Here is a 19,472-nt window from a genome sequence, read left to right as displayed (position 1 = left end):
ACCTACCTCTGTGGCCCTTACTCTGAATTTGTCCCAAGCTACTAGCTTTTTAACAGGCTAAAACTGATTTTTGTAAGCTAAACGTTCTTCCTTGCCTATATAAACACAGTATAACCTGGTATATGTTCCTTATTCACCATAGTGAGACCTGTGAGATTCATAGATACTGCACTGTCTTCTCCCATCATCCCCGCTATCCTCTTCTTCAGAGAAACTCCTAACCATCTCCTTCCCTTCTTTTTTCTTGTCAGCAGCAGAACCAGAGGAGCCCAGCCTGGGAGGTCTCTCTCTTCTAGAAGTCACAGACACCTCGGCCCACCTTTCCTGGGATACCCCCACTGGGGCTTTTGACACCTTTGTGATCCAATATAAAGACGCTGAGGGCAAACCCAAGGTGCATCGGATGGATAGGAATTCCCGAGAAGCCATGATTTCTAACTTAGTGCCGTCTCGAAAATACAAATTCAACCTTTATGTGCTCGTAGGCCGTAAGCCTTTTGGCCCAGTGTCCTTGGAGACAGTGACAGGTGAGCAATGGGTTCCAGGCACGGTATTCCTCTTGAATTTGAAATGAGGTTGAGCCCAAAGCCAGATCAACTACTATTAATCTAATATAAAGATGCTGAGGGCAGACTCCAAGAGCTGCCCACCGAGGGAGATTCCCAGGAAATCACCGTCCCCAACCTGGCTCCTTCCCACAGATACAGATTCAGCCTCTATGGCATCTCCAACCACAGATGTCTAGGTCCTGCCTCTATAACTTTCATCACAGGTCAGGGGAATGGTTAACGTAGCTACAGGATTTCTCTGCAAGATGTGTCCCTTTCCCTGCTTTCTCCAGAGGATAATGCTTGATTTCAGCTTCCCTCTGAACCAATCTCCACGTGATAGTAAACGTATCTTTGCATCTTGGCCAGGATGGAAAGATTCACCCTGCAGATTGAGTTCAACTTCCCAGGCCTCCCCATACAGCTCTTGGAAACCCCCAACGGGGGCCTAAAAGATCCATCATCTGCCTCCACGCCAGGGGTGTCTGCAGGATGAGGTCCAAAAAGTCAGAAGTTGCACATGCAACACACATAAAACCCAGCTGCAACTTTGTTGCACCTTTGCAGGCATCATCTTAAATTTTTTGACCATACCCTGTTCCACTTCCATATTAAGAAGCTGCCAGATAGGGTTTCCTTAAAAGCTGAGTGAAGACAGCTTAGTTTAAAATCACTGCTTCAAGTCAACACAGATCAACAATGCAACATGCACAATTTGCATAATGAGTTACACAAATTTGCTCTATTGCATGTGACATCTGCTGTGTTGAGTCCCAGTAAACTGAAGTTACATTGTGTATGTTTATGTGTGACCTGTCTGTCTACCTACCTACCTACCTTGCCAGCCTGTATAAGCTAGATGTTGCCTTTTTCTGGCTGATATGACTTGATAGGAAGGCTGCAGTTCTATCTGGAGCAGGATTCACACAAACACTAAGCCATGGTTTATTTTGCCCTTGGTTTGTTCAATAAGCCAGAATTACTGGATTCATACAATGTAAAAGGCAATAAACCGTGGATTGCAAATCACTACAGGTAGGTTTGCATGTCAGCCTGGGTCAGAAACCAACCACCCAAGTATGTCTTGACTTCGTGCAGCCATTGTTTAAAAACACAAATCTGTTCCAAATTATCTATGAAAAACATGCAATTTTTGCAGATGAGCGGAGTGCTACTTCTCTCTTGCAGCCAGAATCGTTCACTGGGTGCTTTTCTCACTGAGTTAGGTAATGGTAGTGAAGAAACATGAGGCACATGCCAGGGGGTGAGGACATGTGCCTTCATTCCTCATCTGTCTCCCTCTTTTATTTTTCAAATTAGAGTCACTGCTCACTACCATATTAGGGTAGTTCTGTACATGCCTTCCTACTCAGTTTGGCTTCTTAGAGAATTTGGAGGAGGTATTGTCACCAGAGAATGCACAACGACACAAAGGAGACATTAAGAGAGATGTACCTGAAAAAAGAAGTATGTTTCCAAGAGTTGGAATCAAAAATGGATGTCCGTATGGAGGAAAAAGACTTACACTGGGGAAATACACATTCTAAAAGTCTACATCAGGATGTGTGCATTGGAATATGGTTTCTCATGACATCCTTTGTTCGTAGGTGTAAAAACTGTGTATTTTAGGAAAAGCTGCAATTGAAAATGAACATAGATTTTTATCACTCTTTAAATACACTCCATAAAAAAAAAAAAACAGCTTGCCAATATATTGCTTTACTATTGTAAATAATGAAAGGGATGGAATTTCTACAGATCCTCACACAGCTAGAGCAAGGACTGCAGACTTAAAAACATAGTCAGTGACTTAAAAGATGGACAGGAGCTAGAGATCTCAAAGAGGGTGGTCATCTTTTGTTTTATTTCCACAGCATCACAGAAAGATGTGTCCAGACCCAAACCTGTCCTCAGTGATCTGTCTGTGGCAGAGGTGACCAGCAACTCTGTCCACCTCACATGGAGAGTCCCCACCGGTAGATTTGATTCCTTTTTGCTCCAGTACCAAGACTCAGAAGGCAAAGATCAAGCCCTGCCTGTGGACCGAGATTCCCGTGAAGTCATTGTTCCCAGTTTGGTTCCCTCCCAAAGATACAGATTCAACCTCTATGGTATCTTTGGGACACAGCGCCTTGGACCTATCTTTACAGATGCTGTGACAGGTCAGCAGCATCGTGAGCCAACCGGCTTTAATGTCTTTTCTTTGATAATAGGAAGCCTTTTCCTGTTAATATGAAAAAAGTAGGAAAGTATTTCCTAGTGATTTCTTTTCATTCCATCTTCCAGGATATTTACTTGGTACAAAAGATAAATCAGTGAAATTTAACTCTTAATTGAAATGTTATGAAATCTAATGAAGGATGGAATGTGCAAAGAAAGCCTGCAGGGTAATTTCCAATATTCTTTCCGAAAGATTGTTGGTTGCAAGAGAAGGCAGTCCTAATGTGGAATGGTGCTGACATCAACTCTTTTTATTCCCCATCTCTTATAGCAACAGTTCAGGAACCAAAGAAGGAGAAACCAATTGAGACAACAGGGATTAAGCCCAGCCTGGGGGAGTTCTCAGTCCTTGACGTCACAAGCAATTCTGTCCGTCTCTACTGGACCGTCCCCACCGGGAGCTTTGACTCCTTCCTGGTCCAGTACAAGGATGCAGATGGCCAAGCCCAAGCGTTGCCTGTGGAGGGACCCTCCCATGAAGTGACTGTGACCAACCTGGCTCCTTCCCGCAGATACAAGTTCAACCTCTATGGAGTCTCTGGGCGCAAACGCTCCAGCCCCCTCTCCACTGATGCCACCACAGGTCAGCTTCAGGATTCAGTGTGACTGGGGGTCTTCAGATATTATTCTTCCATACTAACATTCTTGATTTCCTTAACTAGCAACTTTTTTACTGATTTTTCCAGTTCTTGGAAGGAATCTCCAAGGCCAAGAAAATTATAACTAAGCCTTTTCTTTCATTTCCCTGTTTTAGCCAGCCTTACAGACTCAGAAAAGGTAATTCCTGTCCAACCCAGCCTGGGGGAGCTCTCAGTCCTTGACGTCACAAGCGATTCTGTCCGTCTCTACTGGACCGTCCCCACCGGCAGCTTTGACTCCTTCCTGGTCCAGTACAAGGATGCCAATGGCCAACCCCAAGTGTTGCCTGTGGAGGGAGGCTCCCGTGAAGTGACTGTGACCAACCTGGCTCCTTCCCGCAGATACAAGTTCAACCTCTATGGAGTCTCTGGGCGCAAACGATCCAGCCCCCTCTCCATTGATGCCACCACAGGTCAGCTTCTGGGGTCACCATGACTGTGGGATTTGTTGTGCAGAGTACAGCAGTGCTCCCAGAAACCCTTTGCCCAGGGAAAAAATACACACCAGCATGATAGGTTTGCAAACTGCAATGTCCATATCTTGTTCTCCAAAGAAACTCAGCCAGAAAATTTATACTATCTGGTTGTTTATTGATAAAAATGCAAAACTCCATAAAATACAAGTTGTAAACAAAATATAAGGAAAAACACTTCTCATAAATTCAGCATCCAAGACTTATCCACAAATATAAAGTCTCTAGCCAAAAACTCTCAGAGAAAAGTACACTACTTGGTTATTAGTTACAACTACATAACCCATACCTACATAGTGGCTAACACTCTACTGCAACTGCAGCTACAACTGCCAAAGCTGGGCATACATGCTCCAGTTGTATTGTCACTCTATACCCACCCACTGGATAACTAGCATACACACGCCAATAGGTGGCAGTAATTAGCAGTATACTACGTGCACAACACACAAGTCACAAGTTACACTAACAATAACAAATTTGTCATATGACTCATATAGCCATAATATTGTTGTACAGATAACGGGATGAACTTCTTTCCCATGAGAAAATCCTGACAGGATTTTGATTGATTTCCTTAATAAGCAGTGTTCAATATCTTGTTTCATACTAGTTCCTACAAGTTAGATCTTTTGCTAATATTGTGCTGGATTTCTGTTGTTTTGCCTGTCTCCTTTGGAATTCCTCCTCCCCCTCCCATTTTCAGCTGCCTCTTTATCCATCAGGTGGAAACTAAATTAATTCAAGTATTGAGGAGCAACATATATCAACTATTTTTTCCATTGGGTTAAGAGAAGATTCTCCTTACAGGGCTGCATCTAATCCATACACCTGAATAATCCCCATTTTTCAAAATCTTGATAGATTTTAGGATTGTGGAGGAAGTCAAGAACAATAGACGCATCCTTAACATAAAGAAGACAAGTTTCATATTATCAACCTCTTGATGTCATCTCAAAATGTACAATAATACAACAGGATCAAGCTATACAGAACTATGTTCCAAACATAGTACTGAGTTAGTTTTACCAGCACAAAGTTTATAATAACCTATTCTTTCTATTTCTTTTAGCCCCAGTTCCAAATGTTGAGCAGGCAGCTCCTGTCCAACCCAGCCTGGGGGAGCTCTCAGTCCTTGACGTCACAAGCGATTCTGTCCGCCTCTATTGGACTGTCCCCACCGGGAGCTTTGACTCCTTCCTGGTCCAGTACAAGGATGCAGATGGCCAACTCCAAGCATTGCCTGTGGAGGGAGGCTCCCATGAAGTGACTGTGACCAACCTGGCTCCTTCCCGCAGATACAAGTTCAACCTCTATGGAGTCTCCGGGCGCAAACGCTCCAGCCCCCTTTCCACTGATGCCACCACAGGTCAGCTTCAGGATTTAGTATGGCTGCGGGTCTTCAGATATTATTCTTCCATACTAACTTTCTTGATTTCCTTAACAAGTAACTTTTTACTGGTTTTTCCAGCTCTTGGAATGAATCTCCAAGACCAAGGAAATTATAACTAAGCCTTTTCTTTCATTTCCCTGTTTTAGCCAGCCTTACAGACTCAGAGGAGGCAACTCCTGTCCAACCCAGCCTGGGGGAGCTCTCAGTCCTTGATGTCACAAACGATTCTGTCCGTCTCTACTGGACCGTCCACACCGGCAGCTTTGACTCCTTCCTGGTCCAGTACAAGGATGCAGATGGCCAACCCCAGGTGTTGCCTGTGGAGGGAGATTCCCGCGAAGTGACTGTGACCAGCCTGGTTCCTTCACGCAGATATAAGTTCAACCTCTATGGAGTCTCCGGGCGCAAACGCTCTAGCCCCCTCTCCACTGATGCCACCACAGGTCAGCTTCAGGATTTAGCATGGCTGGGGCTCTTCAAATATTATTCTTCCATACTAACGTCCTTGATTTCCTTTATAAGCAACCTTTTTACTGATTCTTCCAGGTCTTGGGTGGAATCTCCAAGACCACGGAAATTATAACTAAACCTTTTCTTTTATTTCCCTATTTTAGCTCCCCTTACAGACCCAGAGGAGGCAATTTCTGTCCAACCCAGCCTGGGGGAGCTCTCAGTCCTTGATGTCACAAGCGATTCTGTCCGTCTCTACTGGACCGTCCCCACCGGGAGCTTTGACTCCTTCCTGGTCCAGTACAAGGATGCAGATGGCCAACCCCAAGCCTTACCCATAGAGGGAGGCTCCAATGAAATCACTGTGACCAGCCTGGCTCCTTCCCGCAGATACAAGTTCAACCTCTATGGAGTCTCTGGGCGCAAACGCTCCAGCCCGCTCTCCACAGATGCCACCACAGGTCAGCTTCAGATGTCAGGGGGGTTGTTGCAGGTTCTCTCTCTTTCTCTCTCTCTCTCTCTTTTTGAACTACCCATTACCAGACTGACCCAGTCTCAATAGACACAAAGCACTGGAAACCTGGACTGTTGGTTGACAATTGTTTTTATCTCCCTTCAGTGACTGGGGAGAGATTTTTATTTAATTATAAAAGAAAATCTTACCAAAAAGGAATAGAATGCCTTGAACCAATTCAGAAATTAATCTTAATAATAAAACTATTTTCTAGTTTAAGCATCTATTTTCCATAAGCTCTTTATTTACACTATCTCTTTAAAGTTCAATTTCATTATTATTTTCATATCTTTCTATTCTATATCTCCAATATATCTGTTTACTGGTGACTTTTATAATTCTGTTCTCTTAGTCCCTGTACAGATAGTCCATATTTACCAATGCTAATTGGGACCAGGAACTCCGTCACTAAGTGATGTGGTCATAAGGCACGACGTAACGTGACCTTGCCAATTTAAGTTGGCAGTTGCAGCAATCCCAGTAGCCGTTGTTAGGGAAATCCCATGCGATCACAGTGTCCCATGGTCATGTGATCACCATTTGTGACCTCCTGCTGCCTTCCCCACGACTCTGCTTGTCAGAAGCTGGCAGCGAAGGTCAAAAGTGGTGATCACGTGACTACACGACTCTGCGACATCATAACTGCGAGTACTTGAATTGTGATCACATGACTGCGGGGATGCTGCGATGACTGCAACTACAAGGACCCGTCACAAGTACCCCTCATTCAGCACCATTGTAACTTCAATGGTCGCTGAACGAGTGGACGTTAAGCGAGGACTACCTGTATGTCTCTATTGAGACTCACTATAGAGCTATCCTCCTTTTTGTACAGGGTTTGATTTGTCTTTTATTTTTTTTAATTTCTGTTTTCTATTCCTATTCATAACAAATCTTGGCTTTTTCTTGTCTTTTCTGTTTGTCTGTACCTGGAGCGGCTTCTTGACTCTTCTCCTCTTCTGACTCTCAGCTCCATCTGAGAGAAACGGCTTGAAGAAGTTTTCCCTCATGAGGGAAGGAAATAAATGCCTCTCTCTCCCCAGTTTTCTCAGTTGCTGCCTCCTTTCCAGTTATCTCTCCGCATCAGGGCAGTCTATCTTTTAGTTGCCTCTTTATTTCTCCTGGACTTTGGCTCTGCTTATTCAGCCCCTTCCTCATGCGGCCTGGGGCAGCAGAGCTCCCAGGCAGCCATCTTGCCTTCCCTCCCTCTCGCCTGTGCCCAAAACTGCTGTTTCATTGAAGCTGCTGTTTGACTGGCAGCTCAGTTGCCGTGACAATGGGGGAGGGCCGAGGAGGGAGGGGGAGGAAGGAGCACAGGTGCTTTTAAACTGCTGAGGCAGTCTGTCCTCCAACAGGGCTGTTCAGATATTATTTCATTTTAATGTTCTTGATTTCCTTAACAAGCCACATTTTTACTCATTACTCCACCTCCTAGATGGCATCTCCGAGATGTAACTAAGCCTTTTCTTTCATTTCTCGGTTTTAGCCAGCCTTACAGACTCAGAGGAGGCGGTTCCTGTCCAACCCAGCCTGGGGGAGCTCTCAGTCGTTGACGTTACAAGTGATTCTGTCCGTCTCTATTGGACCATCTCTACCGGGAGCTTTGACTCCTTCCTGGTCCAGTACAAGGATGCAGATGGCAAACCCCAAGCCTTACCCATAGAGGGAGGCTCCAATGAAATCACTGTGACCAGCCTGGCTCCTTCCCGCAGATACAAGTTCAACCTCTATGGAGTCTCTGGGCGCAAACGCTCCAGCCCGCTCTCCACAGATGCCACCACAGGTCAGCTTCAGATGTCAGGGGGGTTGTTGCAGGTTCTCTCTCTTTCTCTCTCTCTCTCTCTTTTTGAACTACCCATTACCAGACTGACCCAGTCTCAATAGACACAAAGCACTGGAAACCTGGACTGTTGGTTGACAATTGTTTTTATCTCCCTTCAGTGACTGGGGAGAGATTTTTATTTAATTATAAAAGAAAATCTTACCAAAAAGGAATAGAATGCCTTGAACCAATTCAGAAATTAATCTTAATAATAAAACTATTTTCTAGTGTAAGCATCTATTTTCCATAAGCTCTTTATTTACACTATCTCTTTAAAGTTCAATTTCATTATTATTTTCATATCTTTCTATTCTATATCTCCAATATATCTGTTTACTGGTGACTTTTATAATTCTGTTCTCTTAGTCCCTGTACAGATAGTCCATATTTACCAATGCTAATTGGGACCAGGAACTCCGTCACTAAGTGATGTGGTCATAAGGCACGACGTAACGTGACCTTGCCAATTTAAGTTGGCAGTTGCAGCAATCCCAGTAGCCGTTGTTAGGAAATCCCATGCGATCACAGTGTCCCATGGTCATGTGATCACCATTTGTGACCTCCTGCTGCCTTCCCCACGACTCTGCTTGTCAGAAGCTGGCAGCGAAGGTCAAAAGTGGTGATCACGTGACTACACGACTCTGCGACATCATAACTGCGAGTACTTGAATTGTGATCACATGACTGCGGGGATGCTGCGATGACTGCAACTACAAGGACCCGTCACAAGTACCCCTCATTCAGCACCATTGTAACTTCAATGGTCGCTGAACGAGTGGACGTTAAGCGAGGACTACCTGTATGTCTCTATTGAGACTCACTATAGAGCTATCCTCCTTTTTGTACAGGGTTTGATTTGTCTTTTATTTTTTTAATTTCTGTTTTCTATTCCTATTCATAACAAATCTTGGCTTTTTCTTGTCTTTTCTGTTTGTCTGTACCTGGAGCGGCTTCTTGACTCTTCTCCTCTTCTGACTCTCAGCTCCATCTGAGAGAAACGGCTTGAAGAAGTTTTCCCTCATGAGGGAAGGAAATAAATGCCTCTCTCTCCCCAGTTTTCTCAGTTGCTGCCTCCTTTCCAGTTATCTCTCCGCATCAGGGCAGTCTATCTTTTAGTTGCCTCTTTATTTCTCCTGGACTTTGGCTCTGCTTATTCAGCCCCTTCCTCATGCGGCCTGGGGCAGCAGAGCTCCCAGGCAGCCATCTTGCCTTCCCTCCCTCTCGCCTGTGCCCAAAACTGCTGTTTCATTGAAGCTGCTGTTTGACTGGCAGCTCAGTTGCCGTGACAATGGGGGAGGGCCGAGGAGGGAGGGGAGGAAGGAGCACAGGTGCTTTTAAACTGCTGAGGCAGTCTGTCCTCCAACAGGGCTGTTCAGATATTATTTCATTTTAATGTTCTTGATTTCCTTAACAAGCCACATTTTTACTCATTACTCCACCTCCTAGATGGCATCTCCGAGATGTAACTAAGCCTTTTCTTTCATTTCTCGGTTTTAGCCAGCCTTACAGACTCAGAGGAGGCGGTTCCTGTCCAACCCAGCCTGGGGGAGCTCTCAGTCGTTGACGTTACAAGTGATTCTGTCCGTCTCTATTGGACCATCTCTACCGGGAGCTTTGACTCCTTCCTGGTCCAGTACAAGGATGCAGATGGCAAACCCCAAGCCTTACCCATAGAGGGAGGCTCCAATGAAATCACTGTGACCAGCCTGGCTCCTTCCCGCAGATACAAGTTCAACCTCTATGGTGTCTCTGGGCACAAACGATCCAGTCCCCTCTCCACTGATGGCACAACAGGTCAGCTTCAGGAAATGACTGAGTCAGAGTCTTTTCAGAGACTGCACTCACACATTTGACTTTGTTATTTTCCATGATGCAGCATTGGCATCAAACATATTACTTCTATTACTTCTTTGCTTTTATGCTTGCGGTAGCTATTGTCCCATGAAAACATCCAACTTCTCTTTTCTATTTCTTTTTTCTTTGTCTATGACCCATATAGACACAAACAAACACTCCTGATCTCGGCTTCCCTTGGGACTATCAGCTTTAGGTCAGTGCACAGAGAAGCTTGTGGCTAGAAATTGAACATCCAGTTAATTGCTTATAGTTAGATTGAAATCAAAATATCCTTTCAGCTACAGTTTTCTACATTTCTCTCAAAGTATTTTGGATTGATATAGTGTTTTCATATGATTAAGGATCCAGAAATACAAACCGTCTTTATTGATTGTACTATCATTCATGTCTTTCTGTCTTTTCGCTCCTGTAAAAATCTCAGAGCAAACAAGGGAATCAGTCCTTGTCTATCCCAGCCTCGGGGAGCTCTTGGTCCTTGACATCACAAGGGATTCAGTCCATCTCTATTGGACTGTCCCTACCAGGAGCTTTGACTCCTTCCTGGTCCGGTACAGGGATGCAGGTGGCCAACCCCAAGCGTTGCCTGTGGAGGGAGGCTCCTATGAAGTCACTATAACCAACCTGGCTCCTTCCTGAAGATACAAGTTCAACCTCTATGGTGTCTCTGGGACAAAATGGTCCAGCCCCCTCTCTACTGATGCCACAACAGATCAGCTTCAAGAATCAGTGTGGCTTGAGGCTTTACATATATTATTATTTCATGTGCACTTTTTGGTTACTGTAATAAGAAGCATTGTTATTGAATGTTCCAGCTGCTAGATTGGATTTTGTACAGCCAAAAATTCTAACCAAGTGTTTTCTTCTAAATCCTTTGTTTACCCAATTCTCAGACCCAGAGGAGATAACTTCCCCCCAGCTGAGCCTGGGGGAGTTCTCAGTCCTTGACGTCACAAGCGATTCTGTCCATCTCTATTGGACTGTCCCCACCGGGAGCTTTGACTCCTTCCTGATCCAGTACAAGGATGCAGATGGCCAACCCCAAGCATTGCCTGTGGAGGGAAGCTCCCGTGAAGTCACTGTGACCAACCTGGTTCCTTCACACAGATACAAGTTCAACCTGTACGGAGTCTCTGGGCACAAACGCTCCCATCCCCTTTCTACAGATGCCACCACAGGTCAGCATCAGGAGTCAGCGTGGCTGTGAGCTTTTCAGCTCTTGTACCAATATGTTAACATTCCTGATTTCCTTAACAAATAGCATATTCCTGGAATGTTCCAAAACCTGGATGTAATCTCCAACGACAATGCAACTGTAACTAAGCCTTTTCTTTCATTTCCCTGTTTTAGCCAGCCTTACAGACTCAGAGGAGGCAACTCCTGTCCAACCCAGCCTTCGGGAGCTCTCAGTCCTTGACGTCACAAGCGATTCTGTCCGTCTCTATTGGACCGTCCCCACAGGGAGCTTTGACTCTTTCCTGGTCCAGTACAAGGATGCAGATGGCCAACCCCAAGCGTTGCCTGTGGAGGGATCCTCCCGTGAAGTGACTGTGAACAACCTGGCTCCTTCCCGCAGATACAAGTTCAACCTCTATGGAGTCTCCGGGCGCAAACGCTCCAGTCCCCTCTCCACAGATGCCACTACAGGTCAGCTTCAGGATTCAGCAACCCGGGGGCTCTTCAGCTATTCTTTCATATTAATGTTCTTGATTTCCTTAGCAAACAACCTTTTTACTGATAATTTCAGCTTCTGGATTGCATCTGCAATATCAATGCAACTGTAACTAAGCCTTTTCTTTCATTTCCCTGTTTTAGCCAGCCTTACAGACTCAGAGGAGGCAACTCCTGTCCAACCCAGCCTTGGGGAGCTCTCAGTCCTTGACGTCACAAGCGATTCTGTCCGTCTCTACTGGACCGTCCACACCGGCAGCTTTGAGTCCTTCCTGGTCCAGTACAAGGATGCAGATGGCCAACCCCAAGCATTGCCTGTGGAGGGAGGCTCCCGTGAAGTGACTGTGACCAGCCTGGCTCCTTCCCACAGATACAAGTTCAACCTGTATGGCGTTTCTGGGCGCAAACGCTCCAGACCCCTCTCCACAGATGCCACCACAGGTCAGCTTCAGGATTTAGTGTGGCTGGGGGTTTTCAGATATTATTCTTCCATACTAACATTCTTGATTTCCTTAACAAATACCATATTTCCGGAATGTTCCAAAACCTGGATGTAATCTCCAACGACATTGCAACTATAACTAAGCCTTTCCTTTCCTTTCTCTGTTTTAGCCCCCCTTACAGAAACAGCTGAGCCAATTCCTGTCCAACCCAGCCTGGGGGAGCTCTCAGTCCTTGACGTCACAAGCGATTCTGTCCGTCTCTACTGGACCGTGCACACCGGCAGCTTTGAGTCCTTCCTGGTCCAGTACAAGGATGCAGATGGCCAACCCCAAGCATTGCCTGTGGAGGGAGGCTCCCGTGAAGTGACTGTGACCAGCCTGGCTCCTTCCCACAGATACAAGTTCAACCTGTATGGCGTTTCTGGGCGCAAACGCTCCAGACCCCTCTCCACAGATGCCACCACAGGTCAGCTTCAGGATTTAGTGTGGCTGGGGGTTTTCAGATATTATTCTTCCATACTAACATTCTTGATTTCCTTAACAAATACCATATTTCCGGAATGTTCCAAAACCTGGATGTAATCTCCAACGACATTGCAACTATAACTAAGCCTTTCCTTTCCTTTCTCTGTTTTAGCCCCCCTTACAGAAACAGCTGAGCCAATTCCTGTCCAACCCAGCCTGGGGAGCTCTCAGTCCTTGACGTCACAAGTGATTCTGTCCGTCTCTACTGGACCGTCCCCACCGGCAGCTTTGACTCCTTCCTGGTCCAGTACAAGGATGCAGATGGCCAACCCCAAGCGTTGCCTGTGAAGGGAGACTCCCATGACGTCACTGTGACCAACCTGGCTCCTTCCCGCAGATACAAGTTCAACCTCTATGGAGTCTCTGGGCGCAAACGCTCCAGACCCCTCTCCACTGATGCTACCACAGGTCAGCTTCAGGAAGCAGTGTGGTTGTGGGGTTTTCAGCTCTTGTACACCAATATTAACACTCTTGGTTTCTTTAATAAGCACTATTCTTATGTAACTGATTGCCTAACATCAATAACTTGTTTTACAGTAGCTCCTGCTGACTGGGTCTTTTATAAATATTTTATTGAATTTTTTGGGGGGGGTTGCCTGTCTCCTTTTATTTTTGCTTTTTTCTTCCATCTTCAACTTCTTCCATGTCCCTCAAGTGGTAACCCATTTATACACCCATTTAACTTACTTTTATATGTTCTTTTCCTGCCCCGAAGGAGCAAGTTTGCTGTCATTGACTCCCTGGACAATCTTTTCTTCAATTTATCTATCAGTATAGTTATATCATGTTTTCCCAGTGACCCTTAATTTTTTATGGGACAATGAATTCCACATTGTAGTAGCTAAACTGGCTCCTGAATGACTGCTTCAGAGGCTTGTGGGGTGGAGGAAAACCTAGAAAACCTTTTTCGTCTTCTCTTGAGATCTCTACCCCCAGTGCCACAGGCCCCAAAGACACTAACAATACCTAGCGTTTATGGGTTACATGCCATTCAAACATGGATTCTCTCTAGTTCGGCTAGCCCTGTGTTGAATCAAAGCTGGAATACAGTTGTCCTTTTAGTATATTTCTCAGTTCCGGCACAGCTAATTAGAGGTACACTTTGCCGATCAGCATGATTTCCCCAACCCTGTTAGCAAAAACACTATCTAAATTAGCAATCAGTTTCCAGAATTTGCCTTGTAGTTCCTTGATTCCAGAAAAACCTCCCAAGGCAGGAAAGATAGCAAGAGAACCAGATGTGAAAAAGGAGCAAAGAGAAGAGCAAGTGAAAGAACAGAGACTCCTACACTCTACACGCATTCCTGTACACTTCTCACAAATACCAAGAGCTCCTTTGCACTTCCTTCTTTATAACCTAAATGTCTTGACCAGCTTGTTTCCGTCAATGAATGTTAGGGAAGGATTAGAGAATTATAATGAATCAATATAAATCAGCTACATATTCCATACCCAAATATATTAAATTCTTAATTATCTACTTAAAGAAGATTAAAATCCCTACAAATCCTAACTGATTGATTCATTATGTGCCATCAAGTCATTTTCAACTCCTAGTGACCGCATAGAAGTTCCAACAATATTGATGGAACCAAAGGGGTTTTTACAAGTGTTTCTTCTTTTGGCTTAAAGTTATTGCTGTTTATTTGTATCCTACAGAAACACATATATACAAAACTGGAGTTGGGTGGCCAATAAATTATTATTATTATTATTATTATTAATAATAATAATAATAATAATAATAATAATAATATCTGAATACCAAAGAGACCAAACTGCCCTATAAGAAAGACCAAATGAAGAACAGAAACAAACAGCAAATGCGGCCTCTGCAAAGAAGCGGAAGAAACAGTGGACCACCTAGTCAGCTGCTGCAAGAAGACCGCGCAGACCGACTACACACAACGGCCTGACAAAGTAGCAACCATGGTGCACTGGAATATCTGCAAGAAATACTGTTTGCCTGCCAGCAAGAACTGGTGGGACCACATAACAAAGTAACAGAAAATGAAGAAGCAAAAGTGCTCTGGGACTTTAGAATTCAAACAGACGAGCACCTGCCACACAACACCCCAAACGTAACCACTGTCGACAAGAAAGACAAAAAAGTCTGGATAATGGACATTGCAATACCTGAAGACAGAAGAACAGAAGAAAAAGAACTGGAGAAAATCACAAAATACAGAGACCTGCAGATATAAGTAGAATGACTATGGCAAAGAAAGCAAAGATGGTACCAATAGTTATAGCCCCAAATAATCCACATTTGTTAATGAGTTGATAGATTGCAGGAGTGGCAACGGAGCAAAGAATAATAGATGCATCCTTAACATAAGGAACTAAAGAGTTATTATCAACTCTGTTGATATCATATCAAAATAGGACAATAATAAAACGAGCAAACTTTACAGAGCAATGTACGAACGCCTGAGTTGTATAGACAAGAAAAAGATTATAACAGTTTCCCATATATTTCTATGTTTTAGCTTTGACTCCAGATGTTGAGAAGGTCATTCCTGTCCAACCCAGCCTGGGGGAGCTCTCAGTCCTTGACGTCACAAGCGATTCTGTCCGTCTCTATTGGACCGTCCCCACCGGGAGCTTTGACTCCTTCCTGGTCCAGTACAAGGATGCAGATGGCCAACCCCAAGCGTTGCCTGTGGAGGGAGACTCCCGCGAAGTCACTGTGACCAACCTGGTTCCTTCCCGCAGATACAAGTTCAACCTCTATGGAGTCTCTGGGCGCAAACGGTCCAGTCCCCTCTCCACAGATGCCACCACAGGTCAGCTTCAGGAGCAAGCATGGCTGGAGGCTTTTCAAATATTATAACTTCATCTTAACTTTCTTGGTCTTCTTAACAAGCAGCAATTTTTACTGAATGTTCCAGCTTCTGGATTGCATATCCAACAGCAAGGCTGTTGTAACTAAGCCTTTTCTTTCATTTCCCTGTTTTAGCCCGCCTTACAGACTCAGAGGAGGCAAGTCCTGTCCAACCCAGCCTGGGGGAGTTCTCAGTCCTTGACGTCACAAGTGATTCTGTCCGCCTCTATTGGACCGTCCCAACTGGGAGCTTTGACTCCTTCCTGGTCCAGTACAAGGATGCAGATGGCCAACCCCAAGCGTTGCCTGTGGAGGGAGATTCCCGCGAAGTCACTGTGACCAACCTGGTTCCTTCCCGCAGATACAAGTTCAACCTCTATGGAGTCTCCGGGCACAAACGATCCGGCCCCCTCTCCACAGATGCCACCACAGGTCAGCTTCAGGAGTCAGCATGGCTGGGGACTCTTCAGATATTATTCTTTCATATTAACATTCTTGATTTCCTTAACAAGCAGTATTTTCACTGATTATTCTATCTCCTTGGATGGCATCCCCAAAACTAAGGAAACGGTAACAAAGCCTTTTCTGTGGAGTCCTTGGGGTTCTCTGAGCTTGGTTCTTTTCCTGCAAATGTTTCATTACATGGCTAGGTAACATCTTCAGTGCTGGAATGGGATGGGGTTTGCTCTCTGTTTATATACTCTTGCATGCCCTTTGAGTGTTGGTGGGGGTGGGGGTTTTATTTTGTTCCTCTGGTAGTTCCTTGATTAGGGTATTGTTTGCTGCTTGCTTGTGTGGCCTGTGGTAACCTCTGCTTATCTTGGTGATAATTGCTGGTGAGGAGCTGTTCTGGTCTTTTGTCTCTTTTGAATAGTGTGTAGATGCTGTTTATTTCTATGTGTCTGTTAATTGCAGCCTTGTCTGAATACCAAACTTCCAAGAATTTCCTTGCATTTTTGGGTTTTGCTTGGTCTAGAATGCTGACAGCTTCCCCGTTAAAATTATGGTTATATCTGTCTCTGTGTTGTGAGATTAAGGAGTTTTCATCATTTCTTCTGACTGCTAGTTGGTGTTCGTGGATGTGCTCTGCTAGTCTTCTGCCTGTCTGTCCTACATAGTGTTTGTTGCAGTCCTTGTAGATGACTCCTGTTTTTTCTTCTTGTGCTACTGGGTCTTTTGGTTTATTTAAGTTATTTTGGAGGGCTTTCGTTGGTTTGTGTGCCACAGAGATGCCATGTGGTTGTAATAGTTTGTTGGTGGTTTCTGAGACATTTCTGATGTAGGGCAGTGTGATCCTTTTAATAGCTTGTGTTGTTTGTGTTGTAGTAGGTTGAGTGGTCAGGCACCTTTTGATAAAGTTGCTGGATATCCATTTTGTTGGAAGATGTACAGAGCTGCTTTTGTGGGAGGTTGGGCTGTTCCTTTGGTCATGGAGTACTTGATTAGCGTGGGTTGTCTTCCACTAAACTTGGGTTTCTAGTTTGCTGTTGTTTCCTCTGCTGATGAGGATATCTCGGAAGGGTAGTGTGTTATTGTTTTTGTGACGGAATGGAATGAGAGGGGTCAAGGACAGAAGCATCTCCTCAGCCCACAGTGTGAGCATGGGAAAGTGAAGAAGATGAGACTGACACCACCCTAAGGAATTCGTAGTATTTAGTTGCTGGCCTGGGGAGCTTAGAGTTAGTCTGGCAAGATTCTGTCTAGCAGGTATGAGCTAATAAAATAACTGAGCTATTCCAGAACTGTCTCATGGAGTTTCTTGGGCTTAAGCTATTGAAACTAAGCCTTTTCTTTCATTTCCCTGTTTTAGCCCACCGTACAGACTCAGAAGAAGTAATTCCTGTCCAACCCAGCCTGGGGGAGCTCTCAGTCCTTGACGTCACAAGCGATTCTGTCCGTCTCTACTGGACCGTCCCCACCGGGAGCTTTGACTCCTTCCTGGTCCAGTACAAGGATGCAGATGGCCAACCCCAAGCGTTGCCTGTGGAGGGAGACTCCCGCGAAGTCACTGTGACCAACCTGGTTCCTTCCCGCAGATATAAGTTCAACCTCTATGGAGTCTCTGGGCGCAAACGGTCCAGCCCCCTCTCCACAGATGCCACCACAGGTCAGCTTCAGGAGCGAGCATGGCTGGAGGCTTTTCAAATATTGTAACTTCATATTAACTTTTTTGGTTTTCTTAACTAGCAGCAATTTTTACTGAATGTTCCAGCTTCTGGATTGCATATCCAACAGCAAGGCTATTGTAACTAAGCTTTTTCTTTCATTTCCCGGTTTTAGCCCGCCTTACAGACTCAGAAGAGGCAACTCCTGTCCAACCCAGCCTGGGGGAGTTCTCAGTCCTTGACGTCACAAGCGATTCTGTCCGTCTCTATTGGACCGTCCCCACCGGGAGCTTTGAATCCTTCCTGGTCCAGTATAAGGATGCCGATGGCCAACCTCAAGCGTTGCCTGTGGAGGGAGACTCCCGCGAAGTCACTGTGACCAACCTGGTTCCTTCCCGCAGATATAAGTTCAACCTCTATGGACTCTCTGGGCGCAAACGGTCCAGCCCTCTCTCCACTGATGCCACCACAGGTCAGCTTCAGGATTTAGCGTGGCTGGGGCTCTTCAGATATTATTCTTCTATACTAATGTCCTTGATTTCCTTAACAAGCAGCCTTTTTACTGATTCTTCCAGCTCTTGGGTGGAATCTCCAAGACCAGGGAAATTATAACTAAACCTTTTCTTTTATTTCCCTGTTTTAGCTCCCCTTACAGACCCAGAGGAGGCAATTTCTGTCCAACCCAGCCTGGGGGAGCTCTCAGTCCTTGACGTCACAAGTGACTCTGTCCGTCTCTACTGGACCGTCCCCACCGGGAGCTTTGACTCCTTCCTGGTCCAGTACAAGGATGCCGATGGCCAACCCCAAGCGTTGCCTGTGGAGGGACCCTCCCATGAAGTGACTGTGACGAACCTGGCTCCTTCCCGCAGATACAAGTTCAACCTCTATGGAGTCTCTGGGCGCAAACGGTCCAGCCCCCTCTCCACAGATGCCACCACAGGTCAGCTTCAGGATTTAGTGTGGCTGGGGGTTTTCAGATATTATTCTTCCATACTAACATTCTTGATTTCCTTAACAAACACCATATTTCCGGAATGTTCCAAAACCTGGATGTAATCTCCAACGACAATGCAACTATAACTAAGCCTTTCCTTTCCTTTCTCTGTTTTAGCCCCCCTTACAGAAACAGCTGAGCCAATTCCTGTCCAACCCAGCCTGGGGGAGTTCTCAGTCGTTGACATCACAAGCGATTCTGTCCGTCTCTATTGGACCGTCCCCACCGGGAGCTTTGACTCCTTCCTGGTCCAGTATAAGGATGCAGATGGCCAACCCCAAGAGTTGCCCGTGGAGGGAGGCTCCCGTGAAGTGACTGTGACCAACCTGGTTCCTTCCCGCAGATATAAGTTCAACCTCTATGGACTCTCTGGGCGCAAACGGTCCAGCCCCCTCTCCACTGATGCCACCACAGGTCAGCTTCAGGATTTAGTGTGGCTGGGGGTTTTCAGATATTATTCTTCCATACTAACATTCTTGATTTCCTTAACAAGTAACTTTTTACTGGTTTTTCCAGCTCTTGGAATGAATCTCCAAGACCAAGGAAATTATAACTAAGCTTTTTCTTTCATTTCCCTGTTTTAGCCAGCCTTACAGACTCAGAGGAGGCAACTCCTGTCCAACCCAGCCTGGGGGAGCTCTCAGTCCTTGATGTCACAAGCGATTCAGTCCGTCTCTACTGGACCGTCCCCACCGGCAGCTTTGACTCCTTCCTGGTCCAGTACAAGGATGCAGATGGCCAACCCCAAGAGTTGCCCGTGGAGGGAGGCTCCAATGAAATTACTGTGACCAACCTGGCTCCTTCCCGCAGATACAAGTTCCACCTCTATGGTGTCTCCGGGCGCAAACGGTCCAGCCCCCTCTCCACTGATGCCACCACAGGTCAGCTTCAGGATTTAGTGTGGCTGGGGGTTTTCAGATATTATTCTTCCATACTAACATTCTTGATTTCCTTAACAAACACCATATTTCCGGAATGTTCCAAAACCTGGATGTAAT

At 45.4% G+C, this 19,472-nt stretch overlaps 1 protein-coding gene across 1 annotated transcript in view; it reads left to right on the top strand.

Annotated features, from left to right (window-relative positions):
• TNXB (tenascin XB) overlaps positions 1-19,472 on the top strand; it is a 109,396-nt gene that overhangs the window by 38,646 nt on the left and 51,278 nt on the right. The window contains exons 9-23 of the mRNA XM_088129759.1: positions 252-527; positions 2,423-2,710; positions 3,040-3,351; positions 3,523-3,819; positions 4,952-5,248; positions 5,419-5,715; positions 5,887-6,183; positions 11,728-12,024; positions 15,041-15,337; positions 15,511-15,807; positions 17,186-17,482; positions 17,656-17,952; positions 18,124-18,420; positions 18,592-18,888; positions 19,059-19,355. Coding sequence (XP_087985885.1) covers positions 252-527; positions 2,423-2,710; positions 3,040-3,351; positions 3,523-3,819; positions 4,952-5,248; positions 5,419-5,715; positions 5,887-6,183; positions 11,728-12,024; positions 15,041-15,337; positions 15,511-15,807; positions 17,186-17,482; positions 17,656-17,952; positions 18,124-18,420; positions 18,592-18,888; positions 19,059-19,355 — 4,440 coding nt within the window. The remainder of the gene's footprint in view (positions 1-251; positions 528-2,422; positions 2,711-3,039; positions 3,352-3,522; positions 3,820-4,951; positions 5,249-5,418; positions 5,716-5,886; positions 6,184-11,727; positions 12,025-15,040; positions 15,338-15,510; positions 15,808-17,185; positions 17,483-17,655; positions 17,953-18,123; positions 18,421-18,591; positions 18,889-19,058; positions 19,356-19,472) is intronic.

This window comes from Python bivittatus, unplaced genomic scaffold, assembly GCF_059951505.1.
Source record: "Python bivittatus isolate LINGU-HERP-01145 unplaced genomic scaffold, Pbiv_v1 ctg000810_np1212, whole genome shotgun sequence".
NCBI classification, from domain to species: domain Eukaryota; kingdom Metazoa; phylum Chordata; class Lepidosauria; order Squamata; family Pythonidae; genus Python; species Python bivittatus.
The sequence above is the reverse complement of the archived record's forward strand: the minus strand, read 5'-3'. Positions and strand labels throughout refer to the sequence as shown.